This window comes from Rhyacophila brunnea, unplaced genomic scaffold, assembly GCF_057557595.1.
Source record: "Rhyacophila brunnea isolate RB1 unplaced genomic scaffold, BYU_Rbru_1.0 scaffold_1, whole genome shotgun sequence".
Lineage (NCBI taxonomy): Eukaryota > Metazoa > Arthropoda > Insecta > Trichoptera > Rhyacophilidae > Rhyacophila > Rhyacophila brunnea.
Window position 1 is genome coordinate 38,981,411 of NW_028232751.1, and position 20,041 is coordinate 39,001,451.

The window sequence follows — 20,041 nt, forward strand, 5'->3', positions numbered from 1 at the left end:
ATATAAATGTGTATGAGAGAGAGAGACAGGGAGAAGACATTTCTTTTTTTGACCATTTCCAATCCTAATAGGATGATATGGGCCTCCACAGAGTGGAGGTTTGTATTAACAAATTTTATTTTTACGGGAAATGGATCTCACCCACTAGCTCAACCTATTATTAGGTCCATACTCTGACTCATACACAAATTGAAAAACTATATGTGTACTTGCCAGACCCAGAATTCGAACCTTCTACCCATCACGCTATAGGCTGACGCCTAAGCCACGCGGCTATCGTGGGTGGTGGGGGAAAACATATACGTAGATGCACATTTAAAATTTGAAAAATGAACTGACACGAAAATAAAGGAATCGTTTATTTTAATCGGGTCGTGAAAGAAAACAAATGATAGGATACTCTCATAATAATTTGACATACATAATATGTTGACAGTTGAAACCAGCTTGAATTTTGTGTACGACGTACATGATTATTTTGATAGTTGTCACTTGAGTTTCTTTATTTTGTCACTCTTTAATGGTATGGCTAGTCACTAAAACCATCGATTTTAGCTGCATAATGGTAAACTAATATGACTAAGCATCTGATTCTAAGGTGGAAATTCCTACTTATATTTCATTGTTTTGCTCCATTTCCTTTTCAGCAACTTCAAGTGGAAAAAGCAGTGCAGGAAGATCAGGAGCCACGGTGGGGACTAGTAATAGTGGATTTGCGGGAATCTTTGGTGGATTTCATGCTGCTTCACCGGGAGGTGCTCCTGATGCGAGTGGCTCTGGAGGATCGGGCGTCGAGAGCGGCAGCGGCACTGCAGCAGTCAGATTGCCACCGGCAGTCCACGACGTGAGAGACTGGTGGCGTGCCCAACTTGCACATAGATATCATGCACATTGTCACTAATAGTTAAAGCCTATTTATATTTTTAATTTTAAAACAAATTTTTATATAAATTGACACTAATTTAATAGATTTATATCAATTTAAATTTAATGACTGAGGGTCTTTCTACACAACCAGGTAAAACATCGTGGTTCACCTACTACCGACCACATTATCATCTCACATTATATTCATTGGTTATAATTAGACTGATTACATTAACGTTTTACCGGTCACGAGAAAAAGTGCTTGAAAAGTGGGCGGCAGTCAGAGGTATGCATTGCGCACGCTGTGAATACCGTGTGCAATGCGTCATTCATGATTAGTCATAAGCTATGTCTACATTTGATCATTTCAACTTTTTAATTCTAGTTTTAACACCGAATAGTTTTACGCATGCTGTAGGTTGAAAGCGTGTTACGCACTGCGCCAACTCTCTGCACTTGTACGTCAAATAGATTTAAATTTTTCACGGGAAGCAGTTTATCATATTTTTACAAATAAAAAATATAATCCTTCAAAATTATAATATTTTTGGTTTATTTGGCATAACATTAGAGTATAATAAATACTTATATAATTTTTTTCCGAAATCATTCAGTTTTCAACACTGATGTGTTGTTGAAAAGATATCCATCGGTGATGAATCTACTAGTACTAGTGCTAGTACTTTCATCATGACAAACGGTTATTTTGAAACTGGTTTCATGCAGGCAGTGCGCAGGCTACACATGAACTGCATAGCGCTCATCTGGCGAACGAAATAATGACTGAATGTAGACAGGGCTATAGTGGTTGTGTTCTCCGCTTTAAAATATTTGACACTGAAAAGTTTATTGTCGCGTTTTGTGGGTTGCGTGTAGTTTGCAAATTTTATGAGCGGTTGGTAGCGAGTATGGCCCCCACATCCTGAAGCGGGCCCCCAGGCTAGGATCTTTGGCGGGCCCCCCTATCTATCGCTAAGGGTAAAGTCGGAGTGGCACTTTACAGTAGTGTTTTCTAAATGGTGTATTTTTAATACATCCATTTGAATTATGGAGTTGCCGAGTATCGGCACACAATGAAAAATTGTATCTCACAACCATATATTGTAATATAACAACACTATTGAAGTGATATATCGCAGGCGACTTTTTTCACTATTAAAGCAAATTTGTGATGTGTGTTTATCTCACATATATGGTCGACTCGCCACGCCGGGTCCCTTCTGAGCCCGGGCCCCCAGGCTAGAGTCCTGTCAGCCCCCTTGTGGGGGCCATGGAAGCGAGTGAACCGCTGCGTTTAACTTACCTACTTGTGTAGAATGCCTCTGAGTGTTCAGTCATGTATATAGGGAGACATCAGGTAGTATGTATAAGTATTGAAGCGAGATCTATACTTGCCTTCTTTCAAAGTGGTATAATTCATGAACTACAACAGTTTCCTGGTAATAGATACAACGATAAATTGTTTTTTGCATTTTTTATACGGGTTTACAGATCACAGTATATTGGCTTCTTCCAGTGGCGAAGACTGCAAGAGGATAACATCAACTATACTGTCATGTTTTGCGTTTACTTCGGGAACATTATTGATGTATTATAATATTCCCTTTAGAAGTGGAGCAAATTTGCTAGTGAATTCAACATTGTAAAATTCACGAATTGACTAGTTTTTATTAAAATATGAGTGTTACCAACATAACACATTAAAATGTACAATATAGTGTGTACTTAATACCTCCTATCGGCTGAACTTTTCTATTTCTAATACAAGATAGATATGCCGTCGTAGCCTTAAACATTTTACATGTTTATTTATGTTTATTGACATTAGAAACTTGCATTATCCGGACATAAATCCTATAAGAATTTAATGATTTTTTTACAAAAAAACTTAGGATAACAAAAACTTTTTATAGAACAGTGAATTAATTAACGGGGAAATGACTGCAATAATCTATCAATAAATAATATTATATATTTTGTGTTAAAAACATATGAATACGTGTATTAATTAAGGCGCTAAGTACCAAAATAATAAAAACTGACATTTTTATAGAAAAATGTACTACATACCAACGCCAATAACTTCAACTATTACTGCCCTTCTTAGAAAGAAGGCAGTAACTCGCAAAATTTGTGAAATTGAGTTATGAATGCCATCCGTTAGGTAATTCTGAAAGCTATATATTCTGTTCATTTTAAAATCAGTATTATCACTAAAATACCGTTAAAATCCTTAGTGAAAAAATAGACATCTTCTAAAATAATACATTTTTTTTAGCAAAAAGGCAGTAATTGCACATATTCATTGCAGTTACTGCTTGGTTATTATTAATTTGTTTGTATTTTAACTTGTCACTAATAAAAATTACAACCGTTTTTTATTAATTCACAGTACTAAATTTTGAGAAAAAACACATTATGTCATTTATCTCGAAAGTGTGTGAGAGTCAGTTACTGCCTTCTTCCTGAGAAGGGCAGTAATAGTCTAAGTGCCTAAAGCAAGTCAAAAAAATACAGCAAAATAATTAAACCTGTCGACGTTGTAAGTCCGTTGGCGTGTTTTATTTATAATGGTGTAAGTAGCACTGCAGTGGTCAACGGCGTTCAATATAAAATAGCTGACAATGGTGTGTTGATACTTGCGAGTTCTTAATACCTAAAATTATAGAAGCTGCCGTGATTACTTCACACTGTAAAACTACATTTTTCAAAAGGTCTGCTTCATTTTTATCACTTCATGCAATGACTCGTTATTTTGTAACTACAGGCAATACTACTTTTTGGTACTTAGAGCCTTATTTAATACACGTATTCATATTAAACTGAAAACATAAACTGTAATGGAAAGAATCATATTGTGGCGATTCTATTTTTACCCTATCTTCAAAGATGGCTTCTCATATAAAATATACATACCGTATTAGCCTAAATATGGCGTAATGTTTTTAACATAAAATATTTTTTTGTAAAAGCCATTTGCGTTACTAAACCATTAGTAAAAACGGGTAGGTATGTATATGTTTTTTACCTACAGATGTCCGTATTCTATTTTGAAGAAATGCGTTTGTTTAATGTAACTGCGCTTAGTGACTAGTCCATACCAAGAACGTATTATAATATACATATTATTATTCTTTTTATTTTTTAAAGCCTGTTAAAGCAAAAAAATCAGTGTAAATAAAAAAAAAGTTATCTGTACTTTTTTAAATCATTTTATTTCGAAACCGTGCAAAAAAAAGTCGTGCAAAAAGAGGATCGGGTGTACATCCATATACTCATGCTAACCTTCACAATGACCCATGTCAGCCAAATGTTTGTGGTCATTTGGTGTTTACAATAATTGTGAAGAGAGCGACATATGCACTTGTCAGCAAATGTTTGTCGTCTATCGACAGTGTCGGTATTGCAACACGCTTCAAAGGGTGCCAACATTTGCCTGACTGATATTGGGTGCATAATATAATATTATATACCAATGCATTTCTGTTGTCATTGGAGTTTGTTGTTTTATGTTATGTATGTAATAATAAACAGGGCTGTCACATCGAAAGAACGGATATTGATACTGATGCCGCTGTGCAAAATATACATTCACATTACATTTGGGCTATTACGGTATTATGTATAAAAGACAGAACCTTCCAAGCTTTGAGTTTTATAAGTATTTTAAAAAGTATGAAATGGAGTTAAATAATAAACATTTATTGCCTTTAGATTTTGTGGAGAAGCAATGTAGGAAAACTATTGACGGTGTATAAAATATAAATATGTATAATATAAATATTATTATGTAATGTAAACATTATCTGAATATTTTTTTAGTAAACTAATAATGAATGCCCAGAATTGAGTGTGGTAATATTAAAAATTACCGATTTCTTTGAAAATCTATAAAAAAATGAAAATCCTTATAAATTATTTTGGATGTGCACAATTAGTTTGCTATGTTAACTAGTATTTAAAGAAAACTCACACTCTCTTTTCTCATCAGCCACTGGTGCATGTGCAATTTTGTTGCAGCGTGGGTAGGTATCATTTGTAAAAAAAAAACATAACGTTAGGAACCATGAATTGAGCCTTCATCTAAATTGATCCAAGACAATGTAGCTTTAAATGAATTTTAAAATATTTGTCTTTGTTCTGTTAATAAAGTATGTTTCTATTTAAATGTCCTAAAATAAAATTGGCCTTCTAAATCAGTACATATGATTCAAGGAGGAGACGCATATACAATTTGATTAGATAATGCACGCTAGCGAACATGCTTTAGAGATGTATTTTTGTCCGTCATGCCAGGATTAGTTGGCTTCAAGTCCATTAAGGGATAAGAATGAGGAGAATCAGCAAAGGAAAGATTCTCTTTGATAAATGATGTTTAGTTCTTATAATTGATAGTAACGCAACCTGCAGTCAGGATGTGTTCCACAGACTAAATGAAACATGCGAATTTTTTCCTAGCATATCCTAATAATTAACTATAATAAATTGATTTCATATGTTAATAATTAAAGTAAATCATACTACAACAGATGGCATTGATACACGCAGGCGAGCACACAAGACTGTTTGAAAAAATATACATAACTTACTACTGATTTTTTAAAGTGGTGGAGGGGTGGAGTTCACAAAATCTACCAGGTGTAACTGACTTCTGCCTTTACCCCACCTACTACTTAATTAATATTCCATTCACCAATTAATTTGTATTTTTTCCTTTTCTGGGGGGCGGTCCGGACCAGAAAACCCCCCCTTGTGTAGCATATAGCAATGAATCCGAGTCAAATGTGTGTTTAAAGCTCCTGTAGAGCAGTTTCCAAGCCCATGTAAGAAGGCTGCATTGTGTGCAAGTTTTATTAGAAGCAGTAATACCTGCAAGCAAGCATTTTCTTTAATGAATTTAAACAATGTCTGATTTAAATGTCTAGACTTGGAGAATGTATAAATTGGTCCTACTGATAAAAAAAAAATAAGCATTCAAATAAATACATCAGCAGCCTGATGCTGAGTACCTCCGCTACACAGAAGTACATTGGAACATGTATATATCTGAGAGCGATTGAAGACACATATCCACATTCCAATGTACTTCCATGTAGCGGAGGTACTTAGCACTTACCTACTAACCAAATATTTTTTCCAAAATTGATTTTTTTACCCAGTCTCTCAAAAGGTTACCGACCACTGATGTAGATAGTGATTGTTACTTTTTAAAATTAAATTAAACCCTAAATCCAAGTCATATTAGATAACAGTCAAAAAAGTTTGTGTGTTTTTATTTAAAAAAATACTTCTATATTAGCAAGACATTTTCATCTACAACATTATTTAATTTTATTTATATTTTGTTTTTATTGTCAATTGTTTTGTCTAAGCAGGTCTTGATGAATTAAAATACATATTGATAATTAAATACAATTAATATAAATTACATAATAATTTAAGAAATAATAAAATACAAAAAAAATGCATTTGCCGGAAATCGAATGCGGGACGTCCGCATGGCAGGCGAACATTCTACCACCGAACCAATAATGGATATCGGTGTTTGTTATATTTTTTAATAAAAGGAAAGAAAATTGTGCACCACGGCAACTCGCAATTTTATTTTTCATTTTACAATATGTATTTACTACACAAACGTATAATGTAAATTAATGATTTAAGAAATATATATTAATTAAAATAAAACGCATTAATACTAATATAAAATATTAAAATATTTGTCAGAAGTGAAATCCGAACCTACGCCTAGGCAAACTTGATTTCACAACTCTATTCCCAGTTATTATACAGTGAAATCGTCGCTATGGCAGTCCCGTGCCATAGCGCAAAGGTAACACGTTCGGCTGGTAATCGAAAGGTCAGTGGTTCGAATCCACCCGAGTGCGATTTATTTTTTCCTGTGAAAATAAAAGCGGTCACCCATCCAAATACTATCGGCGCCCGATGGTGCTTAACTTCGTTGATCGGAAGAGAGCGTTCGACCACTTGGCTGGTAACATTCTGCGTAATGCTGGATTTTTGGACACAATTTTTATATGGCCAGCGGTAAGACATATACATGTCAAAATGCAAATTACTGCCTTAGTTACAGATGTGGGTTATAAATCACAGTATTCAAAGATTCTGTTTAATTGTTAGAGGTAGTGTTTTTTCCGCAGATTTTTATCTCAAAAGAAAATGACCGATGTTGAATAAATGACATAAGAAAAATGGATATCAGGTTTGATAGATGAATTTCATTTGAAAAGGAAAAAAAATTAAATACCGCTGTAGGTATATAATATTATTCCAACCCATTAACTCATTATCGAAGAGACTGAAAAAATAATTTCTTTCCTTTGCCGATTCTCTATGCTGTCTTAAGTGTAAATTACAACAGCAGACTTGCAGATCCAATAACTTCCCGTGATCGTCTGAAATGTAGATTTGAATCATTTAGCCGAATCATGAGGAGAATAAAATAATTTCTATTTTTTCAACACATTTCATGTGACAGTAAGTTGGGTCAAAGATTACCCGAGGATAGATGAAAAAATACAAAGTGGGCTTGACGCGACGTCGTTGCATTCTGGTATTATCTAAATTATTGTCATTCAACATCCAGTTATCAAACATGCAATTTGATGTTTAAATATGTCGTGGCATAACATAACTTTTGTTTTGTTTTCGTGTTCAGGTAGCAATGGTGCGTTGTTAATGAGACTTATCCATGGCAGGGAAGTAATATGCAACACAAAAAAAAAACAAATTATAATATAGCTGTTTAGAATTAAGCTCAATACAATTAATCGACTCGTCTAAGCAATGAAAACTTGCTTTGACAGTTGAATTAAAAATGCATGGGAAAATGGTGTCTGAGGAGAAATGTTGTTTACTTTTTTAATATCAGCAATATAAGATAAATATTATTCATCGAATCTGCGAGTCTGCCCGTGTAATTAGATGTTTAGGTGTTTCCTGTCGGAATTGATGTAGATTGGTATTTCCTACACAATAATGACATAACGCACAGATTGCATTTTGTATTTAATGTATATTATAGCCTTTTGTTAGATATTAATTATATATGCAATTTAATCAACAATATGGAAGTTTTATATGTCAAGTGAAAACAATTAGTAATTATTATTTTCTTGCAGCTATGTATTAAGCTGCGTCAAGTGTGATAAAATTTGTTCAATGTTTTTTGGTTTATCATAAATTCAACCTATTTAGTAAGATAAGGAACCCTATTGTTAATATACAAATGGTTAATTTTTGATATATTATTTATTGAATTAAATAACGGGCTTTGTCATTTGTATATTTGGCATTAATGCAAACATGGCAATAATATTCAGAATTTTATCAAGTTTAATCTTATGTAGTTATTTATGAATCAATGAATGTTCAATTAGCGCAACATTGCAATAGCCAACTTTTAAAAGTACCTATGTAGTTATTTAACAATTTGCACAAATCTTAAACTTATCTTAAATAACATGACTAAAATATGATATAAAATAACTTAATTATAATACAAATAACCTTAAAATAAAGCATTTAGCATACGTTAATAACCATTTTTGGTGACTCTTCAACCAACTTTTGTCAATATATAATAATTCTCGACACCTACAATTTTGCCTACAATAATGGATTATATATTGTGTTCATAGAATAATAAGTCATTGCATTACAGCCAATATCCTGTGTGTTAAGAATTCAATGTGTGTTTTTTATATTACTAAAATATTCTTTTTATAGAAGAAAGACAGATATGTCCATTTTATATTTATTTTGATGGAAAACTATTTTTTGCAATGTAATTTTAGTAGACTTAGTAATTATTGAATCTAAAATATTTTTATTAATCTATGAAAAATAGTGTCTATTTAAAAAAAAAATCTTATATAGGTACTTAACAGACCATTAATTCTTAGGAAACTTTACTAAAAGAAAGATAATAAATATAATGCCTTGGGTATTTATATTTTTTATCCTTCAGTAAATTTTCTTTAATTCTGTAAAAATATGTAATAAAACGAAATTTTTAGTTTTACGAAAATCTATAAGGCATACATTATAATAATTAGAAATAGATATAAAAGAAAAATTAGAAAAGATACTAGGTATTCATTAATTGTTTATGTTTTCAAATATTTACCGTGATATAAAGTGATGATTAAATTTATATTACAGTTGATAATTTTGTAATAACGTTAATTATGTAAAAAATGTAATTTATAATAGATAACGATTTTATTTCACTGTATCAAAAATAAATAATTTTGTTGTTAAAAAGTATTTTTTGCTGTACTTATTAAAAAACCTCCTCCATTTCGATTGATACCAAAATTTTTTTGTGATTTTACCGAGGCTTTGACTGTGACTCGCTGACATATCGCCTCTTCTCAAAAAGAGGAGGATCCGCCGGTCCTTACTCCAATTCTGTTAAAGAACTTTACAATTTTGCCGATGTAGGGTGGTACCTTTCAATTCGTCAACATTCTCAAAGATATCCGCAGTTCGCAAGCTGTACTCTGTGTCGTTCATACTTAGGGCATTGTACTGCTATATGTACAATGTCCTCCATAACATCACATTCATCGCAGAGCTGCAAATTGCTTCTTCCCATGAGGACATCAAATCTTTTACCCATTGTGAGTCCTGTTCTTAGCCTCAGCTTATTTCTCTTCAAAGGAGACTCTACAAACCAGGGCACCAATTTAATGTGCTATTTCACAGATTATATTGAGATGCCATCTATCTTTATTTTGTTGGAATGATAGAAACCGATATCTCTCATAAAATATATAAAATAAGGTAGTCCCAGAAGTACTCGACCTGACGTATAGATCAGCGCTCGAAATGGAAAATTTTACGAACCGGAGCGCCCGATGATTTTACGAAAATATTAACATAGTTATCTAAATTTATGAGTATTTTATAAAAATAAGTGTTAGGTTTATTTTGTTATATGGCCGATCTAGCTCAGACGGTCAAATTATTTTCCTACGAGATTTTATTAATCGGAACGGCGCTCCGGTGCGTTCCGGTCCATTTCGAGCCCTGGTATAGATAGCAGTTGTTGTTTGAAAATAATGACCATAATAGAAAGTACCAACCTTATAAACCCTAAGACGACGCTATGTTGTTCAGTAATTATTTGTCAGCCATCAACAGTGAACGCTCTCAGTGAATTTGTAAACATGGAAAAAATTTTTTTTTTTTTTTTTTTTTCGACCATGTCCGATCCTGATAGGATCATATGGGCCTCCACAGAGTGGAGGTTTGTATTGACAGATTTTGTTTTTTACGAGAAATGGATGTCAGCCACTTGCTCAACCTATTAGGTCCATACCCTGACACACACAAATTGAAAAACAATTTTTGTACTTGCCAGACCCAGGATTCGAACCTGGGACCCACGGCTTTGTAGTCCAACGCTTATGCCGCGCGGCCACCGTGGCCATAGGAATAATAAAGAAAGGAATAATAAATAACCATAAAAATTGGTCATAGTTATCTGATACAACACTATCATTTGAAAGGCTTCAGTCCAATCAATGTCAAAGCGGCGCTAGATTCTACTTTGGGGGTGTCTGCTCCTTTGTTTACAACAGTAACATATTGGGTGGCTCAGTTTGAACGAGCTCGGACGAGCTGCCAAGACGAACAACGCAGTGGTCGACCAAATGAGGTGACCACGCCAGAAATGGTGACGAAAATCCACAAAATGGTATTGGATGAACGTCGACTAAAATTGCGCGAGCTAGCAGACATGGTAGGCATTTCAAAAAGTGCTGTACATCACATATTGACTGAAAATTTTGACATGAGAAAGCTGTGCGCAAGGTGGGTGCCGCGTTTTCTCACAATGTAACAAAAACAGCATCGTGAGGATGTTTCGATCGAGTGTTTGGCGAAGTTTCACACCAATAAAGCAAAGTTTTTGCATCTATAACCATGGATGAAACATGGGTCCATCACTTCACACCTGAGACGAAAGAGCAGTCAAAACAATCGACTGAAAGGGGAGAATTGGCTCCAAAGAAGGCGAAGACAGTTCCATCTGCAGGCAAGGTCGTGGCGTCAGTTTTTTGGGATGCGCGTGGGTAATTTTCATTGATTATCTTCAGAAAGGAAAATCAATCAACGTGTTATGCAAACTTATTGCAGCGTTTGAGTGATGAAGTCAAGAAAAAACAACCGCAATTGGCGAAAAAGAAAGTTTCGTTTCATCAGGACAATTCATCAGTTCACACATTTGTTATCGCGATGGCCAAAATCAATGAGTTAAAGTTCGAATTCCTTCCTCACGCACCTTATTCGTCAGATTTAGCCCCTCGGATTATTTTCTGTTTCCAAACTTGAAAAAATGGCTCGGTGGTAAAAGATTTGCCAACAATGAAGAGGTGGAGTCTGCGGTTGATGGCTATTTTGAGGAGCTCTACGATTATCACTATTTCAGGATATCGAAGCTATTGAACATCGCTGGGAAAAGTGTATCAACCTAAAAGGAGACTACGTAGAGAAATAAAAATATTTTTTTCCAAATTTTTTGTGTTTTCTTTGTTAGGTGGGGTACTTCTGGGACTATCCTCGTATACTTACCCAAATTCAGATATTATAATGTATTTTTTTTAACATTATTTAACAAAAACAATCGATCGAATAAAATTATTTTAAAATAAAAAAATCTACAAAGGGTTCATAAAATTTATTCAGTATAAAACTTCAAAAAGTACACAATATAAAATTAATATAATATTAACTATTTCATATGATTTCTTAACCATCTTATGTCTAATTAGTCTAATTAAACTAGTACTGTCTTTTGCAACTAAAACACTTCATGCCGATATGGAGGAAAATGTTAATAAAACTAGAAAAAAATCGAATCCGCAGACAAATTGAACATATTCCTCGCAATTTGGTTACATTGTGAGAGTAAAAAAGGCATTTCAAATAACCAAATATACATATAAAAAAAATAACAAAATAACCTTACAATTAATATACCCCACAAACCAAATAAAAATAGAAGATTAGTTACATAGCCCAATCATTAAATAAAATACTATTAGTGTATAAGATGTAAAAGGATCACCTACTTAAAACTTATAATAATATTATATTCAGATTCATAAATCAAGATAAACCTAATAAAATTTTATTTTGCATTAGCCTACATAATAAAAAAAAACAATAAAAAAGTTAAATATAAAAAAAGTAAATTGCTAGCATAAACATTATATTATGGGTTTGTCATTTAATTAGCAGGACTTCATTGTAAATGTTTGTAAAAAGGATAAAATCAAAAAATTTAATTCAGTTTACTTGAGTCAAAATGAGTTCATCACTTGGTATTCTCGCGTGGTGAATACCAAGCATCGTAGAGAGCACATGGTAAAGTAAAACAATGGAATGGATTTGCACATTCAGTTAGATAAATAAAAATTTACCAATGATTATTTTATCAGCAAATTGAGCAATGAAAATTTGTTCTAACGCTTTCTTCAAAGTCTATTATAACATTTTAGTCTTTTAGTCATAAATACTCATTTTATTCTAACCGAAAAAATTTATTCATACCATCATAATAAAAGAATTATTTATTTTTCTCGAATAACAAAAAAGATAATATGTTACTGCACCACTTATGATGAGCATATAAATTTATATACTTACTATAGAATAAAACATTGTGTATCTGCGTATTTTTCATAATTAAATGTTGCTATTCCACAATAAAGATTACTTAATAATCAATTAAAAACATTAATTATTTAATATTTTTTCACTAAGCGTAATACTAAAAATGAATCATTAAACTGGCGATTCCTTTAAAAGCATACACTCCACCTGAAACATAAAAATGTTGGATAAAACACACTTGTAATAAATACATAATTAATGTGTGATTATTTTCATAATGAATTATTTTAATAAAACTGGTTGATCAATTAAGCCTGTTCAATGTTCAGCCTGCCATATGCAACTAGTTGAAAAATATGACGCTTGCAATTTGATTTTTTTATAATTTAAATTTTGTGTAAATTGTCCTTTAAGGTCAATTACGTATGTATGCAATATTATTTATTATGAAGAAATTATTTAATATTAAATAGCATAAATATTTCTAAACTAAACAATAAAAAAAATATTTGCTCAGGAAATAAAATAATGCAAAATAATTGATTAATGAATGCAGGAAATTATTATCAATCTGCTAAAACCCCCCATTCAAACATAATGTATTTAAATAATGAATTTAAAAAACCTCTGTTAGATTTCACAGACGTCATGAGACATTTATATACTGGTGTTAATATATGATGGAAAACAAATGTATAAATAATTGAGGTGACCCTAATTGTGTGAATTTGTTTTTTTTTATACATTACAGAAAACAAAATGGATATTGTGTAATGTATTTATTTTAATACTACATAACCTATGCTCGCCGTGGTGGATACTTTATATTGCAGTGTTTTTTAAACTCTACATAGCTGCAATCAGTGGTGAGATTGATCCAGGCACAATCAGTTAATTAAAATTTCACTACATCATCAAACCAGTAATAGTTCCAAGTCAGAACTGTTCTTTGATAAAATTTGCTTAGTATTTGCTAGAAAGTCAGATTTTTCACCTACAGTACTGGATCTTGGTTCAATTCCTAAAGTCAATATCAACTCGTGTAGCATAATAATTCAATCTGTTTAATTATTGTTGATGTGCTTACCAGGGCTTTGAACCGTTATTTTTTTTCATTTCAGTTTTCGTTCCGGTTCAAGTAAAAAATATATATATCAGTTCGGTACCAGTTTTCGTTCCGAAAAAAATTTCAATTTTTCCGGTTTTCGGTTTAGCTGAGTGATTAATTTTTAAATATTTGCATTAAAAAAAAATTTTCTACCGTAATTTAAAACATTGTATGGTACTTGTATGATGCCCGGTGTCACATGTTGTATGATGCACGGTGTCACGTGTCACATGGAACCAATGGTTATGCTGCACCACACAGCCGTAGTCATAAATTTTTAAAATACTACAACAACTGAACGACAACTGTAGGAGAGGGGAGGAAGATCATGTCAACGCGCGTGTATGAACATGTACTGAACCAAAAAAACTATTTTTTTTTCAGTTCGGTTCCGGTTTTCGTTCTGACAAAAATAACAGTTTTTCCGGTTTGAAGCCCTGGTGCTTAACAAAGAAAAACACCATTTATCAATTTTTAACCCAACAAAAGTCCTTTTGAAGTCGAAATGTACTTACATAGATGTATGTAAACACACTAAAGGACACAGCATCTGTTGTCTTTGAGATATTTATTTCTATATTTTTATATATATTATACTGTTTAACCTTACAATGAAATACAAGATGTTTATAGATGTTAAATGTTGTATTGCAGGAATACACACCAGGTCTCTTATTTCTCACCACTGACTGCAGTGCGGTATTTTACAATTTTCATGGCAAATCTATTTTAAGTAATCTATTTTAAGCTATAATTTACTATATAACAATTATATACATATAAAAACATAATAATGATAAGGAACAGTGATTCTTCATACTAAATGTGACTAAGATGATATAATGAAGTAAAAAAATCTTTGAAGAATGACTAAATACAGCTAATAATGAGGCTCATTCTATTATAACCCCAAGATAGAGCAGTGTTTCCCAATAAGTGTATTGCGAGTATGACTCAGCTGTCGCCAAATTTTTTAGATAACTATAAGTGCAAATCGACTGTTTAAGCTGCAAACCAGCCAACTGCACTTTTGATCAAAAATGAAATTTTGATGGCATTTTGTTATATTGTAGCATGTTTTCTATGCTCGCACAAAATTTCAAACTCCTTAACCTATAAATAGATGCAGTATCTTTCTTCACACAAAGCAGCCAACTGTAGGTGCCAAATTTCCAATATCGTAAATGGAACAACTCCGCTCTTTATATAAATTTTCTTATATAAAAGAGAAGCTAAAATAGATTATTAATTCATAGTGCAGCTTATTTGTAAAAGAAAAATCCAAGTGTATTTTTGGAATAATTGTTAAATTCCATTCGATAGTTAGATTATTAAGTTTTTCTCCTTCCTGAACTGAAATGGAGTTAGCCAGTTTGCAGATTAAGCAGTCGAAGTGTGTTATTATTTCAAGGGAAACTTTTTAATTTAAAAATTTTGTCACAAAGTCTTAACTAGTTTTAAAGTGTGTCATTAACTTAGATAGGTTGAAAAACACTGATATAGAGGATCACAAAAGGCAGAAAAAAGATTGTTAGAAATACATACCTGGGGGTTTTATTCAAACATAAGGATCTGATAATGGTTATTCAAAATATATTTTTAAAAAGTAAGATGTACTTACACTGATACTTTAATGCATAACAATGCCTTTAAAGATATACATTTTGATAAATCATCAGGTGAAAAACTTCCCTCACCGTCAAAGCCACACTGCAAAAACTAAAGCGACATCAATCTCCATCTATCAATTTAATATACCAACCAACAATAAAGATACAAATAGAACTAATTTAGGATATTTTTCGGCAATTCCTGGTATACTGGAAACTGTGCACACTATAATATCATCCATATGGAGCCAGATTATTGAATAAAATACATATTATTATGATAAAATAATTGATTTATCTTATAAAGCTGTATTATCTCCACTCTGCAAGACAGGATGTATAGTAGAAAGCAGTCACAGTCGGTGGGGTGGGAAAACGTGAATATAATTACTTATATCTTTTCCAATACCTATATCATTCGAATGATCTGCTAAGGGTTCAAAAAAATCAAAGGATATTACACAATGAATGTTATGTTGAACATTGGCGGCTTAATCCGGAAAAACCTAGCAGGTCAATTTTGAATATATTATTTTAATTTGCCTTTTCGTTGTATACTGAAAAGACGTATTGCAAATTGACTTTTTATACATTATAGAATAAGTGCTAGAAATTGTTATAGGTCGGTACCTACTAACCCTTCAAAAAATGTCCGTTTTTCATAACGCCAACCCATCGTTAACCGAAATTGCACACAACGCGTTATAATTTTTTGTAAATCAGGTCCACTTTTCTTTCTTTGCTTTTTGAAAAATCATCAATCACACGATTATAAAAATTGTCTATTTTTCCCACATATTTTTTTTCAATACTGAGCATTGCAAGAGCGGTCAGTCTATCCTGGCCCTATTGCGTAGAAAGGTTTTTATTCTTTTGAGAGTGGAAAAACATCTTTCACTTTCAACTGTTGTCATTGGAATGACGCAAATAAATTGGAGAACTTTGATCGACTCGGAAAATGTTTCGTTGAAATTATTGCTGAGTAAAAAATGTAGAAGAGAAACTGCACTAATAGCGCCATGCAAATCATCTCGTTGATAAAACACCAATAATTCATTTTTTAACTTGATTATGTTTATTTCTTCTAACAGTTTTACCAAATTTACTTGACGTGTGGGAAAATTATTTTTAAAATCAGTGTAATTTTCTTTATTGAACAAATCGGATATAATGAGATGATCCTTGGATGCAAATCGTGCTTCCATTTCCATTATAATTGTATCACAGACTTCAATTGCTACTGCGTGCGTACTAACTGCTTCACAAAAATGTTATAAATCACCAAAAACTCCTTATATATTATTAAAATAACCAAAGGCATTCGTCAAAACCTGTCAACGAATCCGAACCGCATACACAGTTGCGTCTTGAGACCAATTATCTAGTCAGTGTTATCATTCTGTTTCATTTAATTAGGTGAAAAAATCTTTTGTCTCACACTCGGGCATTGCCGATATTACAGTAATTCACGCACCGTTACAAGCTTCGATCTCGTATTTTGTGTTATATCGATCTCTGTCTTATGTATGAGAAACGAGAGAGAAAATTTTATAAAAATATTCAATTTGGGTCAATTTTCAGACTGCCGGCGAACACAATATTTTTGTTCGGGGAATTATCGCCCAAACAAAAAAAGCCCAATAGACTGGGTTGACACAATATCGCGCGCCCTATAATTTCAAATCCACCGATTATTATTGATATTATTATATATGACATTGCACATATTATTAATATTATTATGTCGATTGTAAGGTATTTATTTTGGCAGGTCAATGACCGAATGACCTATAGAGGGAGCCGCCAGTGATGTTGAATATAGTTTTGTAAAAATATAAAATATAAATTTCCGTCTGTTTCAAAACGGAGCCTATGGGTCTCTTATACAGTGAAAGTTATTTTATGGATACACTTATTTCAGCCGATAACAGATCTACAATAATTTAGCTCTGTTGGTCTATAAAATATAAAAAAATCTCTTCTGATAATATTGATCAAGATATGGCTTACGAAACAGATGGAAATGTTAGTGTATTTATTAATCATAAAATAAATTTTGTAGTATATAATATAGCAAATTGTTTTATTTTATAATCATAATGATCAGTGGTGAAGGGTGGAGGTAAACTGCGATCAAATATAAATAGTGCATACTAAACTTTGTCAGTAATACATATTAGTTTTTATTGAATTGATACTACAAATTGCAGATAGTGTTGGTTAGTTTTTAAAATTCTATTAAACTCTGCGAAAAACCAATAGTTAAAAAATATTTTTCTGTCAATAAAATATATAAAAGTATGCTATTAAATCATATATAATTCTATAGATAAAAGAATATTTTTATCTATTATGATTTGGTTTCTTCTTCTTCGGCCGTATCCGCCCTTAGTTGGAGCATATGGCACCATGAGGCGCCTCCAAGAATCCCTGTCGCTCGCCAGTCTTGCATCATTCCAGGTCAAACCAGCATCCCGTAGCTCCACGTGGCAGAACCAGATCGCCTCTTCACTCTCAGCATGATGAGAGGCTGCTTGGTGCATTCTCTTATCTCCTCATTACTCCTAAAGTCATATCACCACCGCACACCCAGTATCCGTTTCAAATATCAGTTTTTCAAACAAACGCGAGACGAGTTGTCATGCAACCTGTCGATTGTCTCTTGAATGCTCTCGATTGAGTTGTCAAATAGGACAGCGTCATCGGCGTATTCCAGGTTGCATAGCTTCACCGTGGGGGTAACAGATATGCCTCGGTTAGGTGGTATTCCATATTATGAAGGTAGGGTTTAATGAATTTTAAAAATTACACCATCTGTAATATGTATGTATACTTAATTCAACGAAAACAAATAAATATGATTGAAGAAGTGCGCACTATTTTGGTTGGATCGCCTATAGCATACCTAAACCATTGTGGTTTATTTTAGGCAGGGTTTAATTGAATTTGCAAAACTAACCAGCATCATCCCGTAATTTGTAATCTTAGTTCAATGGAAACAAATAAGGATGACTGACAAAGTTTAGTGTGCACTATTTATGTTGGATCTTGACCACCTACCTCACCATTCGCCACTTATAATGATGATAGAATATTAGACAGAGAGAAAGAAGAATGCTATTCTATATTGAAAACAATTTTATTCAAAATATTTTTTTGTTTATAGTAAACATGATCGGAATAAAACTAACTGTTCACGTCCGGCAACAGACAACACTACTACTCTCGGAGCAGTCATGTCATATGAACATTATACTACATTTCTATGCAGTAATGTCACCTGTCACTGCTTTCTGCCCTGATGCCGAGTTCGAGCAAAATAGAAATGACATGCAAATGAATATTTTTCTGTATACAAATCATAAAACAAAACACGAAAATTCAAAAAATATATATTTACTTAATAAATTTATTAACGAAATGAACATTTTTTTTTTTAAATATTCGTTAAACTACTGTCTTTAGATCACAGTATGCAATAATTGAGAACATAGTTTAACATCTCATAAAATAATTATTATACTTTCTAGATGTGCTCAACCTACATAATATGATTAAATACTTACAACTAATCAACACTGACATTAATAATTAATGATATTTATCTAGAATTTTTCAAAGTTATCTTATCAGTCACAAAACATAATTTCTATGCACATAAGTGATACTATATTATATTATTAGGTCACTCAATAATCTCTATAAATAGCAGATCTTTATAGATATGTACTGTACGCAAAATAAACATTATCTGCATATACATATGTACATATTATTTTCAACAAGATATCTAAAACTGAAAATTTCTAAGCTACTTGTAGCCAAACACTGCCGTATATATATTATATTTAAAATATTTTTATAACACTCAGTGTATTAGTAATAGTAATAAAACAATATAAAAAGGTGAAATTTGCTATAATTCTCTCCATATGTTTTGATGATTTTTGGAATGTAAATATTATTTTTGGTTATACAATATAATACATATAGCATTAAAATGACTTTTTTGATTAAAAATCGTTGCCATTTTTGAAGAAATACGTAATAATTACGAAGGATTAACTTTATTGAAAATATTCATTGACAATTCATTTAGATGTCAAAATATGAGGTTATATTTTTGTAATTTGGAATAATAAAGTCAGGTATTTATTTTCTGATGTGTTTTCTAGTTGAATTAATAATACACACCTTTATAAATATATTTAAATACAATATCAATGTGTTTGCGTTATTTTTTAACAGTGAAAAATAAATATTCCAATGATCACCATTTTCATGTATATTTGATTCAGATTATGACGAAGGAAAAAATGTGGCGGATTTCAAAAAATTACCAACTCATTCTAAGGTCGATAATTTTTATAAAGAATTTATAATTAGTAAAATAAATCATCTTTCGTTGAATGAAAAAAGGCAATGACATTATTAATGGACAACGCACTCAGTACAGTAGCTAGCAAGTAAATTCGCACATAGCGACATTCGCACATGTATAGGTGGACGTCACGTGACAAATTTCGCAATTTCCATTATGCGATATCACGCATCGGGAATTTATAGCAATATCACCTTTATTCTTATGGCGTTAGAACAGTGTTTCTAGTGTCAATGTTCATTTGAGCGAACGATATTGATATTAAAATATGAATTATACCATTCGGCAGACCCGACAAAAGCATCGGGAATTTATAGCAATATCACCTTTATTGTAATGGCGTTAGAACAGATTATGCCATTCGGCAGACCCGACAAAAAAGTGAGTGTCATTTTTTTTCCAGATGCTTCGTCCATATTAATGTCATTGGAT

The 20,041-nt window shown here is 32.2% G+C and overlaps 2 protein-coding genes across 3 annotated transcripts in view; one reads left to right on the forward strand and one right to left on the reverse strand.

Annotated features, from left to right (window-relative positions):
- na (sodium leak channel non-selective protein na) overlaps nucleotides 1-702 on the forward strand; it is a 39,151-nt gene extending 38,449 nt beyond the window's left edge. The window contains exon 33 of the mRNA XM_085945576.1: nucleotides 648-702. Within this exon, the coding sequence (XP_085801702.1) occupies nucleotides 648-702 (55 nt within the window). The remainder of the gene's footprint in view (nucleotides 1-647) is intronic.
- A 10,855-nt stretch (nucleotides 703-11,557) lies between these two features.
- Nucleotides 11,558-20,041, reverse strand: part of LOC147079756 (putative sodium-dependent multivitamin transporter) — a 37,614-nt gene continuing 29,130 nt past the window's right edge. The window contains exon 13 of one of the 2 annotated variants that reach the window (XM_085943991.1): nucleotides 11,558-12,717. Coding sequence is in view for 1 of the 2 variants with exons in the window: in XM_085943979.1 (XP_085800105.1) it covers nucleotides 12,682-12,717 (36 nt within the window). In the remaining variant the exon portion in view is untranslated. The remainder of the gene's footprint in view (nucleotides 12,718-20,041) is intronic. The other variant, XM_085943979.1, reaches the window with a different exon arrangement.